A 20,689-nucleotide genomic window follows, 5' to 3' on the forward strand; every position below is an offset into this window, starting at 1 on the left:
AAATGTAATGGTGAATGCAGAGAAAGGAATTTGCACCAGTGTTCGTAGTACTGATAGGTGCAAATTCAACCACCAGGTGGCACTGTTCTCCCAGGTTATTCCAGGAACGATTGAAAAACATCTGCACTTGAGCAATATGCGAGTCCTTTGCTAAGAGATCTACAGCGCACACACGTGTTTGCTTTCTTTGTGACAAGCTGAACAGCAGATACACAAACCCTCCCAATGTCACCTTGGAAATGGAGACACACCTGTCCTCACCTGGTAACAATAAAGTGAAACACGTTTCAAGTGATGCCAGTGTACGCAACTGCACCCAGCTCAAAGTAAACGCATTTAATGAAATAAAATGCTAATAGAAACATTTCATACAGTTTGGAGAAGTTTTCATTGTCATCACCATATTTCTGAGTTCATGTCCATATAACAGCATGCAGCAGCTCTGAAGGACATACAGATACATCCAGATCTACTGCCTAACAAATCCTTTCTGAGTAATCATCATATTTGCTGCTTGCATAGAGGCAGTCCTGGCCTTGACGCTTTCATACCTGTTCTCTGTAGAATTTCACAATGAACTGAAATGTTTCTCCAGTGACCTCTAAAGAGTTTCTCTGATTCTACGGGCATTCACAGTGTGACTGGCTTATTAAAGAGTCAGGTGGGCCGCTTACATTGGCCAGCGTGTGTCTGCTCCCCACGTAGCACTCGGTGGAAACCTTTCCTCTCACACACCTCTGCTGTACCAGTCATTTAAAGAACTACCTCATGACCTTTTCACATCATCATCTGGGGAGGTAATCTTGTGGAAGTCCGCTAAAGTTCCTGCTCTGCAGCGCCTGGTCAACAGCATGAATGTGGGAGTCAATCATCTGTCTCATGTCGGGAGTGAATGGGTCAAAAGAGGGCCGCTGAGCCCCTGAGCGTTTGAAATGCCCGTCTTGGTTGCTCTCTGCACACAGAAACCTCTCCTCTGTCATAGTGACGTTTAGAAAGGCTGTGATGAGCCGGAGCTGGGGGAGGAGATCTCGCTGCAGCTCCTCATAATGCACCACCAGGAGGCGACGGCCAAACTTCAGCCAGCTCACAGCATGAGATGCCCACCAGGGGGCATAGCTGGAGACAAACTCTGGCCATTCTGCAAGTGAAAGAGGGTACAGTTGGATTATTTTTAGCTAATTTGATCAGGAATCACACATAGACGTTGGATTTTATCAATATACTGCATGCTTCTGAGAATTTTCATTTTTGTGTCTGTGTCAGTGTTGAATAACTGATTGCAGAACTAAGTAAAAAAAATGTACGTGTCCCAAATGATCATCTGAGTGAATGTTTATCTGTGTGAATGTGGAAGACGCGACTCAACTGGTTATGACACAAACTATGGAAAAAAATATGCGTAAAAACTGTGGAGAGCTCCACTGTGTGGCTATCAAACGGCAGTACAACTTCAACATAGTTACTCCCAAGGTGAAGACTATAAATCAAATGATTTCATGCACTGCAATCAGATGATAAACATCATTCATCATCGTGTGAAAAAAAAGAGAAACTGGAATGTCAGCCAGAAAGCAGGCAGAGAGGAGACAATGCAGCATGTGTGTGTATATGCCTGTGGTATAGACAGGCTGGCTCGTTGTTGGGTCTCTAACTAACTGGTTGTTGGAACTGGTGTTTTATTTTGTTTGCGTTTTTTGTGTAAGAGCAGCCAATAGCCACATACAAGGGTTGATGAGCGCATCGAGGTGTTTTTAAGCTTGAGACTGTGACTGAAATGAGATATTTAAACTTTTTTTCTATAACATTCATTACGTTCTTAAACTATACATGAGACATTGTAGTTACATTTTGTAAGAAACAAAGAAAAAAACTGTCAAGAAGTAGTGCAGCATGGTGATGGTTTAGCAGCATGATGCCACAGCAGTAGCTTTCAGTCCACACTCATCTGTATTCTGCATTATCCTCAGAACACTCTGTCAACAGCTTTCAGTGGGACCAAGAAACTGCTTTTTCACTGTCTTTTGAAAATCAAATATTTTCAGTGCTGTGAGCAACATGAATGTTGTCTTCTTTAACCCCACGGTATGGAGAGAAGGCATTTAAAAACTCAGAGCAAATAAAAACTATTAAATAGGTGAATGTAGTCCCCGTGAACTCATTTCAGTTCAAGCGACTTGTAAAAAAGTTGAATTAAAACCTGTGAGGAGAGATATTAAAGAGACGTGAAAAGCATAAAGCTACAACCAACCAAGAACCTTCTTCCTGTGAAATGACGACCCTAACCGCAGCGGCGCCAATAACGAGATTTACGATCCCGCAAAGGTCCGTCTGCGTACACGTTTACGGTTTCAACCACTCCTATCCAGCCCTCCAAGATTCCCATTGCTTCTGATTGTCACAGGTAACGCAAGCATCTGCTTGGAAAGCGGTCTCCTGGCTGGAGTGGACAGTGAACACATCACCTATGCTCGACCATAAATCTCGCTATACCGCCCAAGTACGTGGGAACAATATGACCATGCAGAGACTCGCCCAAAAAGCCACAAACGAGACACAATGAAGGGTGTGATCTGATGTCTGCTATGCCTGAATGCTACATTCCATTTTTTAGACTTTACTCAACAGATAATTGTTTAGTGGAACAAAGTAAAAAGACAACTTTTGAACAAAGTTTAGACAAAGTTTGACTTTTCTTAAAGGGTGGCTGTCTGGTGCTCAGGAGTGAGTCTTGAGTGCTAGCCTGTAAATATAAAGGTGCTTCACGACATTCATCTCTTATCTACTCTTGTTGTATCATCAACAGTAGGACATTATGCAGCAGTAACTATAGCAACCTTCAGCTGAGCCATAAACCACTTCATTCTATTGGACTACATCACCTTTACTCTTCCACTGGGCATCTGTGGCATGTCCTAAGTGTCCGGCGCACTTGCGGTTGAATTCAGCCATTAAGGAGCGGTAAGGGTTGCGAATCAGCAGGATGGCAGAGTCAAACATCTCAATTTCTTTCTGCCCACTTTCATGGGTCTTTACGCAAATGCTGCGGCCACTCTTCCAGTAGTCCTTCTCGCCTTTGAAACCTGGTACCAATGAATAAATGAATAGATAACAGTCAGCTGTAGGGCAATATTTCATCAAGCACCCACTTAAACTCTCATTTCAGGACACGGACTGTGCTCTCCCCACCTCTGTTGTACAGCGTGCCATCGAAATAGAAGCTGCCAGTGTAGTAGCCGGTCACAAGCTCGATCAGGTGTCGTACCCAGGTGTTGCCTGCCCCGGGAAAACTAGAGAGAGCCACAAGGGAACTGGATCTTTGAGGCAGAAACATCCTCTCTTTGCACCTGGAGTCTGGAAGCACAGTTTTTTTGTTTCAGCTGTTGTATATCAGCAGAATATCAGAATATATCAGAATATGTATGAGAATATATAGTAAGTATTGTAGCAGAGAGCCTGAAATGGAGTTTTTTCTTTACGTGGCACAAATTGCAGTAGGATTGCAAGTCACAGATCAGAGCTGAAATTTGGGATGAAGACTGTTTTCATTTTTACTAAGCATCTGACCCCAAGAAAACAACACAGTGGTCACAGAAAGTCTCTCAGTTGGGACTTAGAATTAATGCAAGACTGGAACTTTAGCTACACTGCATGATCAGCAAAAAATGACTGACACGGCACAGTGGGATGGGCTCAAAATAATACATTTACAAATAAAAACACGTGCAGATGACTAACACATTTTTGCATTGTGTAACAAATATCTCACCAAGCACAGGGGTATAGTAAACTTGGTAGTGGTCAGGCTCTGTGGACGCCGTGAGTGCAGAGGCGATGGTGTGGTTCCCCACACACTGCTGGTTGTCCGACTGCTGGTTGAGACTGAAAAGAGATGACGTCCATGTACAGAAACAGTGGGGTTTCTTGAACACAGCCAGTGGGAGCTCCTACAAACCAAAAGCACAAATGTTCTTCAGGTTGTCATATGACTCATCACACCAATTTTTCTCTCCAAAGACTTCTAATCTAGCTAAGGGTGATCTGTCATCTCAGCTCAGATGCCACCTGACAGGTGGCAGAGCAGGTCAGCCACTAACCAGAAGGTCGGTGGTTCAAGCCCAGGCTGCAATCCAAATATCCTTGGGCAAGAAACTAACCCGATGTTGCTCTCCGATGCATCCATCGGAGTGTGAATGTTAGATAGAGCATTTAAGAGCTTAGAAGAAGTGCTTGTGTGATTGGGTGAATGAATTCGTTGTGTAAAGCGCTTTGAGTGCTCAGACAGAGTAGAAAAGTGCTATATAAGAACCAGTCCATTTACCATTTACTCAGCTGAATCTGCAGAACATCCCAACTCTCTTATTTTTCCTCACTCTGCCAGGTAGCAGGAGGTTAGAATGCTCAATGTCACAACACGAGGACACTGGAGTGAAACTTTTTTGGAACTGATATGCATGCATAAACACACACCGCACGGTGAGAATTAATCATATTGCAGTCACTGCCAATATTTCTACCATCCATATTTCTGTTTTTTGGAGGCGACACAGCTGCACAGAGTAAGATCTCAGTGCAGGATGCAGAGTATCTACATCTCATTACAGACACATTAAACCTAAAATATTCAGCAAAAATCCAGAGAGCTCTGTGCTCCTACATGTGTTCTCCAGGGAGAGAAGACAGCTCCCTGAGTGGAGAACCACAAGTAGAGTGTGCAATAAATTGATCATCATTGCTGTAATTTGCAGAGGAGAAATTCAAACCTTATCAGTGCACGTCTCGATGCAGGACTGCGTGGTTAGGTTCGGCTGAAAGGAGTAGACGGGGAAGGTGCCGATGATGCTTTTCAGCAACTTGAAGCAACCCCGGTAGTGCACATTTCTGACTGCAAGGAGGAAAAACGCACACGGGGATGATAAGGAATAGCGCTCTGCTAGTGACTGCAAAACACATTTGAAGGGTTTGCCTTGCTTTGGTCAACATTGGGGAGCATTTATTTCTATACAAACAAGTAGCAAATGTCAGATTTTCAAAGAAATGTACATGCAAAGGGTTTCTGCGATAATTATCTTTCCATACTTGGCTGAATTCTGGTACACAGTGTAATACATTCACAAGTCAGCTGCAAATCTCCAGAGACGCCGAAGCTTCCAGTCATGAATATTAATATTGTTTATGATCATCAGCTGCTTATATAATAGATTCGCCCTTGACTGCAACAGGAGGAGGGAGCAAATCTTTACACAAGTGAAAACAGTTTTTATAAGAAAAAGTTATGGATAATCATTATAGCTGGATTTGTCGTGGTCATTGTGGGGCTAATACACAATTAGTTTAGTTGAGTCAAGAGTTTAGTCATAAAACAAAGAAGAGTAATGAGCTGTCAAAAAGGTTTTAAAATGAAGCATTAAGGACCATCCAGAACAGCAACACAGGTTAAAAGCTTGACATTTTAAAAGTGGCACATTAACTTTGTGCAACATCCTGCTAAGATAATACAACTTTAAGTATTTACTTAAATATAAATGTCAAATAATATACAGTCAGAGGTTTATGTACACTCATCATGGGCATGAATGTCATGGTAATTTGAAGCTTTTAATGATGTCTTTGAACTGTTTGTTTTTCAGGGTGGAATAAAGGATACGTCTTTAATGACTATAAAAATAAGTTTACATTTATTTTGGATTTTCCCTAATGCACACAGACTCAAAAGTACACATACAGGCTGAAGTACGTAGATATATACTCTTAAATATTTTAATAAGTGGTGCTAAAAGTTCTATGCTGATTTTTAACTTTTAACAAGACCAATGTAATTAACTCTTTGCTAGCAATCATGGTAGACTATACTGGTAGTTTCTCTTTGCCAGCACAAAAATGATTTAATTTGACAGACGTGACTGGACTGACCAAGACTCACAGCGATAACAGCAAGAAGGGGAGCTGTAGATCAGCATGAGTAGCATGGTCTCTTAAAACCATTTCTAAATAACTGCACATTCCAAGATCATCAGTTCAAACAATTTTATGTACAAGTTATATAGATGTGTCACCACTTTGCCAGGATATGGAAGAAGACCTAAACTCTCAGCCTCACCCACATAGCAGACAGGTCTGGCCCGGATCTGGTCTCAAGCCGGCACTGCTGGCTGACTTCTGGCATGGTAAGTGGTATGTCATCCAGATATGGGCCAGGCCCATGGTTTGGTTTATGTGGCCCAGGCTCATAGAAAGCAGGTCTTCCCCAGATCCGGCATCAAGCTGGCTCTTCTGACTGACTGGTGTCATGGCAGGGTGTATGTCAACCAGATGTGGGCCAGGTCTGGCAATGATGGCGCTATTTATGTTCCTATTTTCCTATTTTAGTTAGAAGACCCAAATGCCATGTTGCAATACTATACTGCTATGGTATGGTTTCAAATGCAGGTTTGACAGGCTTGTGAGTGTACACTTTATCCAAAACCTAGTGAGGGTTTACTCATGTTCATCACCAGGTAGTTGTAGGCAGTGTTGGGGAGTAACGGAATACATGTACCGCCGTTACGTATTTAAAATACAAAACATGAGTACCTGTATTCCGTTACAGTTACCGTTTAAAAAGGTGGTATTCAGAATACTTTGTTGAAATAAATGGATTACACTGCGGTACTTCCCTGTTTCATTTTGTCGCGGGTCAGGACTGTTTGGGTTTTGTTTGACAGCTACGTGCCGTTGTTCCAGGCGGCAGCGTTACGGTTGCCATGGTTACAGGGGGACGCTCTCTCTCTGTGTTTCCTGGGTGAGAGAGCGCCTTTTCGTTGTTGTTGTTGTTGTTGTGCTAAGCTAACATGCAGAATGCTACAAGCATAGCTCTAAAGAATGTAGCATCATGGGCAGTGTAGTCCGTGCTGCAGGGAGAATGGACTGCCAAACACGTTATGTGTCTGTGAGCGCGAGGAGGGAGAAAAAGGAAAAGTACGAGCTGTCATCGAGCAAAAACGGGAGCTGGAAGCATGTAAATATAATAATAACCACTGCAGCCAAACAGAATGCCTGACGAGCCCAGTTGTAAGTAAGCTATTAAGACTCGACTGTACACAGTGTTCGTGTTTTCCTCCGAAAACAATAAGTTCCATTGGAGCCTTTCAACGCCTCTCTCTGTCTCTGCTAGCAAAGTTGACCCAGACAACAAAGTAAAGCTATTTTTCGGCTATGAGCCCGACACGAACCCGACGTATTAGCCAGAGGTCCCTTTACTACGGTTCGGAGCCGCGGACCTTCAGTAATAGTAATAAATCACACAGCAATAGTACATTCACGTAGTTGTAAAAAGCATGATAATATATTAAGTAATCCAAAGTATCCAGAATACGTTACTGTCATTGAGTAACGTAACGGAATACGTTACAGAATACATTTTGAGGCATGTATTCTGTATTCTGTAATGGAATATGTTTTAAAAGTAACCTTCCCAACACTGACTGTAGGTCAGGAGGTTGAGCAGGTCACCTACTGATCGGAAGATTATGAAGCGCCTTGAGGCGACTTTTGTTGTGATTCGGCGCTATATAAATAAAATTGAATTGAATTGAATTGAATTGAAGATTAGTGGTTTGATCCCTGGCTCTTCCAGTCGGCATGTCAAGAGTGTGAATGTGTATGAATGCAGTTAGGAAGCTCTCAGTTTAGAGAAAGTGCGTGATTGGGTGAATGTGGCATGTTGTATAGAGCACTTTGAGCAGAAAAGCGCTATATAAGATTCACTGTCATGTTACTTTTGCACTATTATGTTCTGGCACATGTTGTTATCATATGGGCTGATTCAAGTACACGTTAGGCTGACATCTGGGGCCAGATCTGAAACTGTTCTGGGCCAGCACAGGACCACCAGTGTGTCTGCAACTGGCCTTGTGCTGGCCAATGTGTGGGCCACCTCTGGCAAACCAGATCTGGGCCAACAAAGGGCCGTCATTCTTTGCAGTATGTGGACCATGTGTAAGCACATTGTGTGGGCCAGATCCGGGCCTTTCCAATTTTGCTATGTGGGCATATGAGAGGAAATCGAATGGGTGTATTCAGTAACCACCAACGCTCAAACCTGTCATGAACTGAAAACCGCTGGAACACCAGCGTCACTGTCTACAGTGAAGCAAGATTCACATTGCCATGGTCTAAGACGGTGTCGACAAGGAAAGAAATTCTTGCTTCTTCAAACTGAAATTTGCAGATGATCACAGAGATAAACTATTATGGTCAGATCAAAACTTTTGCTATTTCTCCATAATGAAAAGAGACATGTTTGGGGGTGACAAACCCAAGAACTGGACTTGACTCCAAAAAAATCACCATTTAAAGCTACACTTGGCATAATACTGCAAAGAAGCAAAGGAGTGGAATAACAACAAAGCACAGTTGCCAGTTACACAGTAACACAATTTTGTCAAGACCATCTTCCCAGAGGAAGCAATGGCATGAAAAATAACAAAGAACAGGATGTTGCTGTGTTATCTTTTTCTTATTATTTTGCATTACAAATACTACAACAATACCAGAACCAACAGGATTTGTCACTCATGCATGTCTGAGCATCAACAGATGACAGCTCGCAGATGGCTGTCGCAGCAATGCAGCCCGCTTTCTAGGTGTGCATCAGACAAATATGATGACCGCAGGGACGGCGATGGAAGGATTTGTCAATTTAAACATCAGCCAAAGAAATGCTGACACATCTCAGCCAGTCTGTCACACAGTCTGAGATGACTCAGACAAGGACTTTTAGAGTGGAGAGTAAACACTATTACATGCTTACATTTTATTACGGAAGGAGTTCAGTTTTTTTTTTTTTTTTGTTAGTAGCATATTAAATGTTTGCTCATTATTTATTCATGGTTTAAATATGTGCTCGCTGTTGCTCCATTTATTACTTAATTTCGTTTGCATTAGGTGTAAACCTAACACAATGCATCATTTTAGTCACAAGTGGCATCGGTTCATTTATGCAAATCAGCTCAAGCTGTTTGTGTGTGTGTGTGTGTGTGTGTGTGTGTGTGTGTGTGTGTGTGTGTTTGTGTGCGTGTTGATGTGCGGGCTGATAAATACCTTTTTATGATAATCTTTCTTGAATAAAGCCCCCACCGTTTCACACACCTTCCCCTTTCCTTCTGTAACACTGTGCACTAAGACAAATCCTTATCCTATCCTGCTGTGCTTTTCATTGTAATTCACTTAACTTTCTTCTTTGCTCCTAGCTGTGAATCCCAAAAGTTATCTGATTCTTTGGTTCATATCAGACGCTTTCATTTTTTCCGGAGTGGTTAGGTTAGACCAGAGATGGGCAGTAACGCATTACTTGTAATGCGACCACTTTTTTCAAGTAATGAGTAAAGTAAGTGATTACTATTGGAATAAAGTAATAGATTACTGTTACTTTCTAGTAAGCACGCTGCATTACTGCATTACTAAACCATGATTTTGTTTGTGAAAGTGTCTCATGACAATGGCGTACGAGCGTGCGATGTCCGTGGCAGGAACAGCGAAAAATTTAACTTCAAATCTGATCAAGCACCCAGCACGCCACCACGGGAATGTGAAATTCCCATTCCCCTCCATGACATGACCGCAGCGGCTCCGGGCAAACCTCCACAGGCCCCACTCCTGCTAAACAACTGAAAATAGATTCAAGAGCGACAGGACTTAGTGCTGCTGAATCTTTGATTCTGAACATTATTTTATTGTATATCTTGGAAAATGCAGAAAATAGGTTTAAATGTTATATGCAACAATCAGAGACTGTTGGATATAATTTAATTTTTGCTTGATGCATAAAAGTTTAAAACTAATAAAACAATTTTTTAAAAGTGACTTTTCCATTTGATTCAATTTTATATGATGGATTATGCTAATCCAATAATAAAGTAACTAATTACTTTTGAAAATAAATAATCAGTAAAGTAATGGGATTATTTTCTTGGAGATGTAATCAACAATTAGTAACTAAGTACTTTATTCAAGTAATTGGCCAACACTGGGTTAGACAAAGCAAAGTTATGGTTAAGTATATGTAGACACATTTAGAGGAAGTAAATGACGATAAAACCTTCAAAATATGAGTAATGTTGGGTGGTTCCAGACAAAAGATGATGAATGTGAAAGATGCTTCTCTGGTTGTGTCTCCAAAACAATTCTCCCTCATCGCATCGACAATGCATCCTCACTGACCAACAAAATATGAATAATGCACCGTGGAAGTGACACGCTGACCAACTTGACAACATCTCTAGAGCAGGGGTGTCCAACTCCAGTCCTCGAGAGCTACTGTCCTGCAGCTTTTAGACACATCCTTGTTCCGACACATCTGAATCAAATGAATGACTAGTTACCCGGCCTTTGCCAAACTTGATGGCATGCTGAAGAGGTAATCCAACCATTTGATTCAGCTGTGTGGGAGTTGGACACCCTGCACTAGAGAAAAGAAAACAACAAAAACTGATGGCAGTATACCTCTGAAACGTTGGATTCACCAAAGAAGAAAATGTTGAGTTGAGACAGTAGAAACTTTGGATCCTGTGGTACTAAATTCAGTTCAATTTAAACTCTATTGAATTCATACAGCATCAAATCACAACAAGGTCCTTTATGTGGTAAGGTCAACCCTTACAATAACACAACTGCTATCTATACCAGTCATCTGATTGTTGGCGCTTTCTCTAAGTTAGTTCCTGGACAGAGGAATCAAATGTGCTGTATGTATAAGGCTTTGGTTGCACAGCGGCATGTGGCAGCGTTATAGATGGTGGTGTGGGGAGTGCATAGCTTTAACTTTTCTGTGTTGTTGTGTTTTGAGAATTTAACTTCAGTCATTTCTTCACTCATCTGCGGAGCCCGTGTAGGGTATAAATAGTAAACGGTGCCGTGTCTTCCCTGAGGGAAGTCAACTCACATTTTCTGTGACCTGGCAGCTGCTCCTCCACCTTGTATATGGAGAGACGGCCCACGCCGCCACAGGGAGACCCCCTCTCACCCCGACACACCAGACTACAATCCTCTTCCGGAGCCCGAGGGCTGCTAATCCGATTCCCGCAGTGGCACTCGGCTCCGTACTCCAGACCTGCAAACTGGTAACCACTACACACACACACACACACACACACACACACACACACACACACACACACACACACACACACACACACACACTGATAGTTATTGCCCTAGCCAATGGCAATCCATAACCTGAAGCTATTGCCCTCTGGCTATGCTCTCCCACAGGACTTTCGATAACATTTCAAACTTATCATTTAACTCAAAGTTACTGGGCTTACACATACAGTTTCCCCGTGATAGCCATCAGTGCTTTTCATTCTGCACTCTCCTGACTGTGTAATGCCTTCTTCTGGCTGCAGTGCAGTCACCTCTGATCTGTACTTTACATATCAAGGCTCTTGTGACTCATCCCCCTTTCCTCTTCCTTTATCCAGGCTCCTTGGGAAAGACAGAGACCTCATCAAAACTGACCTTTTCATGTATGTCCTTTGAAGCTTGCTCATAAATTGCCTTGACTTTTTACTTTTGCTCATTGCGGTAATTGGCTCGCTCAGGTAACGAGACTGCCTTCCATGTGGACAGGCAGAGGGCGGGTTTGCATTTGAGATGGAAGCGCCAGCTATCCGCCTGGCAGCATCCATCTGTCCTCGGCTGTTCCCGTTTCACTGGGGATGCACTGCTTCCTGGCTGCTAACATATAAAAAGGAATAATTCAAGCAGGTCATTCCTTGAGTTGTGTTTGAAAAATTCCACCTGTCTCTACATGTTTAATAACAGGTTTGTTGAGGATGTGGCAGCGCTGATTACTCGGCTCACACTGACCCAGTCAGAGACTTCCACACCACAGCACGTCCACAGGAAAAGCACATATCTAACCACTGATTTATTCACCAACTGCTGGACTCAGCTCATTAAGCGTTCTATAACACACACACAAACACCCCCCTTCTTCCTTTTTCTGCAACAGATCGAGCCTTCTGTCCTGGCCTGCTCTTCATTCTCCCCTCTCTCACTCCTCACCCCCTCATCTTTTACTGTCATCCAGCCACCTGGCTCTCCGCTATAGCTCAAAACACAGGAGGCATTCATGGAGGAGACTGAGATCCAAAGCATTTACTCACACAGCGAGCTTTCTGTGGTCCCTTCACAGGAGCCCGCTGTGAACGCATTACCTTTCCGAGCAGGTGTCTTGACACAAAGAACTGGTCATTTTGCGCAGGTCGTAAAGCATGGTCCCTCCCAGGGCTCGATCGCTGGCGTTGTGAAGGAAGCATCCGATGTAGGTTCCTATATGAAGAAAAGAAATGTGAAATTAAAATTCATTCAGGCAGAAAAGTCCTGTGGTGGCACTCAGCGTGCGCAATCACAAAACCAAGGCAGCTGAATGAAAAGTACACATTTATGGTCAAATCTAATAATAAAACAGGAATCGGGCACTTGTCATTCAAGAATCGGACAGATTTCCAGCAACGCATTTCTTTTTTCTTTGATTTGACCTTGGAATTTTCCCTTAGTTTTCGCCTATCATCCTTTATTGGCCAAATTAAACTGAGTGACAGACTCATAAGGTATAAAAATACTCACCATTAGCACCATTGACAAACTAAATAATGTCCTACGTAGTGCCTCGCAAACTTAGAACACATTTGTTTTTTAAAATCAAACAGAAATGAGACAAATTGTGTATGTCCATGTTTGTGTTTGGTCCATGTTGCACACACACACACATGTTGACACACTCCTCTGCAACTTGATATGGCATCTTCGGTTTGGCTCCGGACACATTCTCCAAGACTGGCAGAACCAAAACAGCCTTTGCGTCATCACTTACTCACGGTTATTATGCACAGCAGCATGTATCGTGAGCCATAACATCCAACTAAATTATAACATGGCAAGGCTTGATTTATCCAGCAATGTAGATGATTGGTATTTCTGCATTACTGTGAACCTATTTACTTCCACTAGAATAAAAATCACCCGTGCAGAAAGAAGGATGTAACGCATAATAGGCTACGGCAGACTATTATGATGTGCTGACAAGATTAAGGCACCATATAAGATGTAACCCAGATTCAGTCTTTGATGTAATCCCTGTCTTTGCCACATTGCAACATCAAACTCTGCTCAGCTGACACATTAAAGTTTTCTTTATAAATTTCATTTTCAGCGTGCGAGGGAGCTGATGCATTTCTTTGTGTGCAGATTTAATTTCCATCTTCCTCCTCGAGTCTGACACTATTATGTTTTGAGGCCACATGCTAGATGTTGTTAGTCCTTTAGGAACTGAGTTTTTGGTGGATGGAGTGCGTGCACATACTTGGCTTTTAGGTTTATTTTGCAATCCCTAACATGAATTTACGTGTATCGATGTTTATAGGTTTTAAGGACACGAGGGGCTTGGCTTTCTGTTTTCACTTTACTACCAGCGGCGAAATAGGCCGATGCCAACTGGTCAAAGAGAGGATTTAATAAGTGTTGGAGGTGCATGTGACGGGGACTGATGGAATGTGCAGCAAGGTGAGCAGACAACACAGAAACACGCAATGGGCTGTGAAATCTCTGGCAGGCCAAGCATCACCGTATCGAATTTGTGATTCAATCAGTCTGCAATGTCTTCTGAAGCTCGTCCAGCCTGTTGTGCTGGAGTCAGGCTGAGTCACCAGCCGCCGGCGCCCAAAAAACAAATGCAGGAGTACAACGGTAGCTGCTGCCTCAAAGTACTGAAAGGCTGGGACCACCAAAGAAGAAACTCAAATGGCATCACCCAAGGTGATGCCCCCCTATGCCTCTCAGCCACCCGGCGGTGCAGGTCATTGTTTTAATCAAAGTGAGAAAGAGACCCCGGGCAATAGCAGCTCAGGGTTAATGGAGGGAATCAGCCTGAATTCCCAGACATGATAGAAACGACTGCACTTTTGGCTTGCCACTGTGCTGCTTTCTTAAACACCAAGACAGATGGCTGAGCTGGAGCTGATTCTTCCCCGCAGGATTGGATGGAGGAGGCTAATGACAGGATGGCCAAGAATGAGGACATGTGCTGCTGCCACGGGTAGCAACTGTGTGTGACCATTAAAGTCCGCTGAAGGGGGTTCATAGCCTCGCTGCTGGATCTACATACTAAAACCCTCACAAGTGTGAGCAGCGTCATAAAAAAAGGACAACAAAGAGGGTTTCGATGCATTACAGGCTGACCTGAGACAGGATGAGAGGAGGATCATCTCAACGGGGTGTCGGATGCTGAAAAACACAACACTCCTAAGACTGTTAAGACTTTTTCACACACACTGCAGCCCTGAACTTGTCTAGACATTATGCGGAGGAGCTGCGTGTCAGAATGATGCACGCTCTATACAGCCGCCACTGCTCGCCTGAACCAAACCGAGTGTTTGCAGTAGTGAGAAAGCATTTAACAAGGACAAAATCAAGTGCAGCATTAATTCAGGGAAGCCACAGAGTCAAGCTCAGCTGCAGATTAACTGATTTCAGTAGCAGCACACATCCGATACACTTCCACATATCCAAATGGTTATTTCATAGAGGGCATGCTATTTAAGCTCCTTATCTGCAAACCCACCTTGTAACCGACCTCCTGCCCAGCTCCTCTTTTTCTGACTTAATCTCCTGTTTCTGTTTCTGACTTATTCGGTGTCATATCTGTTGTCACTGACGCCAGCTCTGTTCTGAACTGCTCCTCTGCCTAACTCAAACATTCCACATACCCGCATGGAAGGCTCCAGGAATGAGCCATGGTGCAAAATATAAATTACTGCAGATGGAAATAGCTTTTCTTCTTTGTCTGAAGTTCAGAGTTGCCAGTCACATCACAGAGTTAATGCAGAGACCTATTACGTTCACATCAGACTCCCAGCGAAACCAAGGGGCAACTTGGACTCTTCCATGTGCCTTTGGGCTTTGGGAGGACACGGAAGCACGAGTACAGACCACTGCACCGCTGCCACCTGTGTGTACAAATCACTTACAGCACTGAGTGAAACTTTGCCAGAGAATCAAATACTTTGTCATATCTCCATCTACACATCTCTCCTTATTTGTACTTTACATATAAATACATTTGTCACTCATTCCTGCAATGTGTAGGGTTTCCAGCAGCAGATACAAAGTATTATACATCTCTGACGTTTATTATAAAATGTTTGAACAGGTAGAGCTCCTGAATCCATGGATATATGAAACTGAAAATGCATGTGCAAACTTCTCCATCTGGCTGTGTGATGTTATTACTGCTACACCCTCTGTGTGAGAGCAGCCACTGAATAAAGATGGGATAAAGACTAAAATCATGAAAATGCCTTTTGGGATTTTGCACCTTTTTGGAAGTCCAGAGCGGAGTGGGACTGATATGTCAGCAGATTACAGCCAATAAATGAGCTACCATAGAGAGATATGTTTAACCACCTGTCTTGTCCTCACATTTGTTATTAAAATAAAAAAAATCTCTTTTAAAGGATTTTTATTGTAAGTATTTGTTTTCATTATGTGATTAATACAAACAGGGGACGGTAACTCTTGATCACATTTTTAAAATTCAGATAATGTGTGCTGGCCTGAAGCTTTTGGGCTTCAGTCCAGAGATTTAAGCCGTGAAATTTGGATAACGAGACTGTTTTGGATGGGTAAGAGCTGTTTAATGGCAGCCTACCTTGGCTGAACCACCTTATGATAGTCTTGATTTAGCTTCTTATTACTGCTTGACTCACAGTAAGTAGCAGCATTTCCCCTCTCCATTACACCGCCTATTCTACTAAATAGGAAAGTGCTTTTTAAATAATTTTAGACATGGTGCTGCAACTGATATTGATGTAACACTGTCTCTAAGACTGTACCTACTTTCATTATAATTTGATCTTTTGATTAACTCATTTGCTACCAAGTCAATTAACTGTTATAGGTTTTCTTTATTCAGCAAGTAGTCCAGTACACAAACATTCACAATAGCAGCAATCACATCTCATTTGAGGAGCTGGAACCAGCACATCTTTCTGCTTTTCTATTATTTTGATGACACATTTAAAGGTTTGTGCAGAAATATTTTCCTTTTGCAGAACTTTAGATGAAAATAGTGATGCTTGTTTTATCTCGCTACACTAAATATGAAGGTAAAGACCGTAGGCTGCTAGCTTAGTGTAAAAACAGCTAGCATGGAGATTGCAACTTTGGTTCTCATTTGAGGTAAGAAGGCCAAATATCAGTAAGGTCTCCAGTTAACATTTTTCACCTTTCTGTGTGTGTGTGAATCTGCCATCATGGTGGAGTTTGTTTGCTTAACACAAAAACTAAACGGTGACTTTGTGGGGTGCTATTTACAGAAATGCCTTTTGATCAGAAGCAGTGACTTCTTGGAATCAGTCCACTAGAGGTTCAGTGAGATATTTCTTGCCTCAAAGTCCAGCAACAGCAGCTGGAAGCTGCTGACAAGACCCACCAGCGTCTGGTTTTTATGTTAAGCTAGGCTAAAAATGTGTTAGTCATGGTGGGAAGTGACTGCAGCAGACGGCTGTCCATCCACGAGCCTGCTTGTGCTGGAGGTTACTTCCTGTTGAGAGGGATTTTTTTCCTTCCCCCTGTCACCAAGTGCTGGTTCATAGGAGGTTGTCTGATTGTGGGGGTTTTCTCTGGGTTACTCGAGGGCCTCTTCCTCACATGATAAAGCACCTTAAGGTGACTCTTGTTACGATTTAATGCAATATGAAGACAATTTAATTTAAATGTATTTATTAAATATTGCATTTACATGTAAATGATTTTCATTTCAGTGTCAAATACATGTTGTGGAATTCGAGTGATTGCTTCATTATTATCTGGACTGATATCCTGAAATAATGCATATACTTGGTTTAGAAACGGTGTCAAAAATACGCTTTTTTCTAAGCCCTTCAACCGGCTACTTTCACAGGGCCTGTGGCACAATAGACTTGGGTAATTGAATTCTGTGTCCTGGGTAATACTTTTTAAAAAAGACCCTTTGCCAGATGGCTGTTACTGAAACTGATCTCTTTCTTGCCTCAAACATTTTTCATCTGTATTACCCTACTTAGTGACTGAATGGTCATGTAGTGTCTGTTTAAAAAAAGGATTAAGAGCTTTTACGGGATGCTTTTCAAGAATGGGCTGAAAGAACAAATGTTCCACCGAAGGTAATTCCAATGTATTTATCATTTCAGCAAAATGGCAAAGGCGCTGACAGGCACAGTTAAACAATGGAGTAAACATCCATGGATATCTCAAAGTACTCAAGTAATGGTGAGGGCTCCTTAGCAGAGAGTGCAAGTAAGAAATTATATCGTTTTTTTAGCTTCATAATTACTAATTTATTTTCTGGAAGCTACTTTAGTGCTCGCCTGCCTTTTTTATTTTTTTACTCTTCTGGTTTCGAGAGGATCAGTGAGCTCTATCTTTCATCTACAAGATCTGAAGCAACCAAATGTAAAATGTTATATAAATGTATAATGAAGCTCTTCTAAATGTTCTAAGGTCATGATTATCTGTTCATAAATGTCGAATGAAGCTTGTTGTGAGTGCACTATGTGAGTCCTGTGCAGAGAGTGCGGTTTCCCAGCCCCTGGCCATCTGAACAAAAAAGAAAGCCCAAAAATAGAAAATAAACATGCATATGTGCTCCTGATATGTTGTTCACGGGGAAATCCGTTGGCTCAATATGCTCATAGGGTATTTTTGTCACTTTTCCCCCCAGAGTGTTTTCATAGACTTTGTAATATATGTTTTTAATTTAATGGCAGAAGAGTTGTCCAAGCTTGGCCACGGTCACCTGTGTGGCCTTCCTACAATTTGTGAGAAGGCCACACAGGTGCAAGTCAGTGACATAGCAGAGGTCCCGGTGTTTTAGAAAAGCAGATCTAAAACGTGTTAGAGTGTTTAAAATCCCAGCTCTACATTCTCAGCAGAAGTCATTGGAGAAGATCTTTTTCCACGTAAAGAATCGTGCATTTGTCATGATGCACGTTAATGGCATTAACACTTCACTGGCACACTAATACATCTAAATAGGGCGACGCAGTGACCAGTGCTTGTTTTGTCTGCTGGCTAGTTAGCTATACTAAAAACAGCAGTGAACCTTGTCAAGCCACAAGTGATAGAGGCAGGACAGTGTCAGCTCAATGTGCAGACAAATTCATAGCTGTGCACAGTTATTTACCTTTGTGCCTGCTGCTTCTCTGGACGGAGACTCTTTGCTCTGGACTCTCTGGCAGCAGACTGTGAAACCAGCGATGATGCAAGTGTTGGACCCCTAGGCTTCGGGAAGCAGTCCAGTGTCGCCCTCCTGCCTTGGCTCCCCCTCCAGACGCAGCCTGAATGGCAACCCATCTGGAGCGTGCCCTCATGCCCAAGCCTGCAGTCCTGAGGGCAGTAGGAGGTGCAGAGAGGGACCACAGGGGGGGCAGGCTGGCCAGGTTTGGCTGAGCCACTCTGATGCTGGAGCGCTGTAGAAGCAGGATGCTGCCTGCCATCAGATAGGCGATGCCCAAGCAGAGCAGCAGCATTTGAGCCCGCTTCAAGAGGCAGTGCAGCTTGTAGAAGGGTGCCACCATTCCTATACCATTTACTGTCTCGCAGCTCAGTGGAAGGCCATTTGGCGAGTAAGGAGAGAGAGCAGATCTGTAGCCTACTTAGAACTTCATAATAATGACAAGACCTGTAGGATCTAGCAGAGGTGCAAACATTGTCTTGGTCCTTTTGGAGCCACAGAGTCTGAGATCAGCAGTGTAACAATGGATGTATCACACCAGAAAGATTTAATATCCAATGCTGTGGTCAGTGACTCCAAGGGGATCCTTGGGTGTAAGCTGGGGGGAGAAAACAGAAAAAATAGCAGCAGCTAGATTTAATGCAAGCGTATTTCTCTATATGTCAGCACAATGAAAAGGAAAAGATGAGCCCGACTGGTGAATTAGATTCACAGCTTATGTTGACATATCGGCTTGTGTTTCTGTCTTGCAGCGTCTTGCAACAAATCCCATGGTGCTGCTCCATTGCTTCCATTGTTCGCATTTGTTTTTATATCATATTGCTGCCCAAAGTTGCGATTCCTGATTTTAAAATGACACCGAACCTTTGTGGTTTCAAAGTGCATTCTTGACCTTATCTCCCAGCTTCCAAATCTCAACTATCTCACTGAAAAAAAATATCATGTGATTAAAACTGTCTGGAGAGCGCATTATGGGTGCTTATGAAATGGGGATTATCATAGCAGTGTGCGCAGACAAACTCTTGCCTCATCCGTGGAGAGATGAATAAGTGATGAGTGGGGGAAAACATGCAAAGATGAGATGTTGAGGATCGCTGAATATGTAGGCTAAAAACACTGTGGTGTTCGCAGTGTTCTCTGAAGCCTGACACTTTGACTGAAGAGTGGAGCAGTGGAGTGAACATCCGATGAGATCCATTAATGCCTCGTTGTCTCGGTGGCCGTCACACACCGTCATGCCCTTCAGCTCTACTTTTCATCTCAGGCCTTCTAAGACACACTCCACCCCCCCTCAAAAAAGTAGGGGTGCGGTGATGCTCCCTATGATAGAAGCAACAGTTTGCTCAGTGAACAGTCTCCGATCATGTCCAAGTGCCCAAGTTATGTTCAACTCCACGTTTTTACGCGTAAAATAACTCGCGGTTGTGTATTCGAGGTGAAAAACAAAGACGCGTGGCTGAATTGATTTAGTGGAACGGGATGGGAGGTTGAAAGGCAAATGAATCACAAGCGAGAGTAAACACGCATCACCTATTTAAGAAGCCGAGGTCTTCCATCTTAAAAGCCCCTCACTGTGCCTCCACCATTTACAGTATTGAATGTTGGACCATGCGGCTTACCTTCAGCACCGGAGCGGCGCGGCATCCTTCCACTGCGCGATCACTTATCAGTTTATAGCCGTTAAGATCGCTGTTTTCCTCGCTTTGTTGTGCACCGAGTGTGTCCTCGGCGTTTCCCAGAGCTGTTATATAAGCTCGCTCTCCCTCTCTCTTTCTCTCTTTCTCTCTGCCAGCGCTGCTTTCCGTCGCCCCGAAAGGCTGGCACGGCGATATAAAGCGCAGGCAGTACGTGTGTATGTGCTTGTGTGTCAGAGAGAGAGAGAGATACAGAAAGAGGAGGTGATGGGGACGAGAAGGAGGGGTAGTCGGTCTCATTTGCATTGGTGATGTGGACGCGTCACAGCTCCTCCACCGTGCAAACGGGAGTCGTGTCCAGCAGTCCACAGGCTTTACTGCACATAAGGAGGGCCTTAAAAGGCGTGCAAAGGCTATGCTGAAGCCCATCTCCATACACTGAGCTCCATGCCCACAGTGCACTATATATTGAGGTACAATGCAGAGGGCGGCGGGGCAATAAAACCCCACGCGTGAACCATTTGAAGGACGTTTCAGAAAACGCCACAGAATAATCAGATCCACGTCTAAATAAACAAACTAGGACTGAATCTGACAATATCAGCATTGCTCAGAGATCCAGAGCACAAATCATGCAGTGGTTCCCGCGCGTGTGGCCCTACAGGTTAGGCTCGTTGAAGCACTTAATGAACTGCCGTGACTCACGCGTCAGTCTAGCGTGGATGACGTCCTAGCACTACAGCAGCACAGTCAGAGCCTGGCCTCCGTGTTCCTGCCACCAACAATGCAGAGCAAAGCAGTACTT

The 20,689-nt window shown here is 43.3% G+C and overlaps 1 protein-coding gene across 1 annotated transcript; it reads right to left on the reverse strand.

The window, feature by feature from the left end:
• Positions 1–285: 285 nt before the first annotated feature.
• wscd1b (WSC domain containing 1b) lies at positions 286–20,177 on the reverse strand. Its single transcript, XM_026182384.1, has 9 exons — positions 19,870–20,177; positions 18,200–18,848; positions 12,195–12,309; positions 10,919–11,103; positions 4,761–4,882; positions 3,767–3,944; positions 3,187–3,351; positions 2,880–3,080; positions 286–1,138 (listed from the first exon to the last, which is right to left on the reverse strand). Exons 2-9 carry the CDS (start codon positions 18,591–18,593, stop codon positions 786–788), a joined length of 1,713 nt encoding a protein of 570 aa, XP_026038169.1. The 5' UTR covers positions 18,594–18,848; positions 19,870–20,177; the 3' UTR covers positions 286–785.
• Positions 20,178–20,689: the final 512 nt, after the last annotated feature.

Source organism: Astatotilapia calliptera, chromosome 10 (genome assembly GCF_900246225.1).
Source record: "Astatotilapia calliptera chromosome 10, fAstCal1.2, whole genome shotgun sequence".
Classification (NCBI taxonomy): domain Eukaryota; kingdom Metazoa; phylum Chordata; class Actinopteri; order Cichliformes; family Cichlidae; genus Astatotilapia; species Astatotilapia calliptera.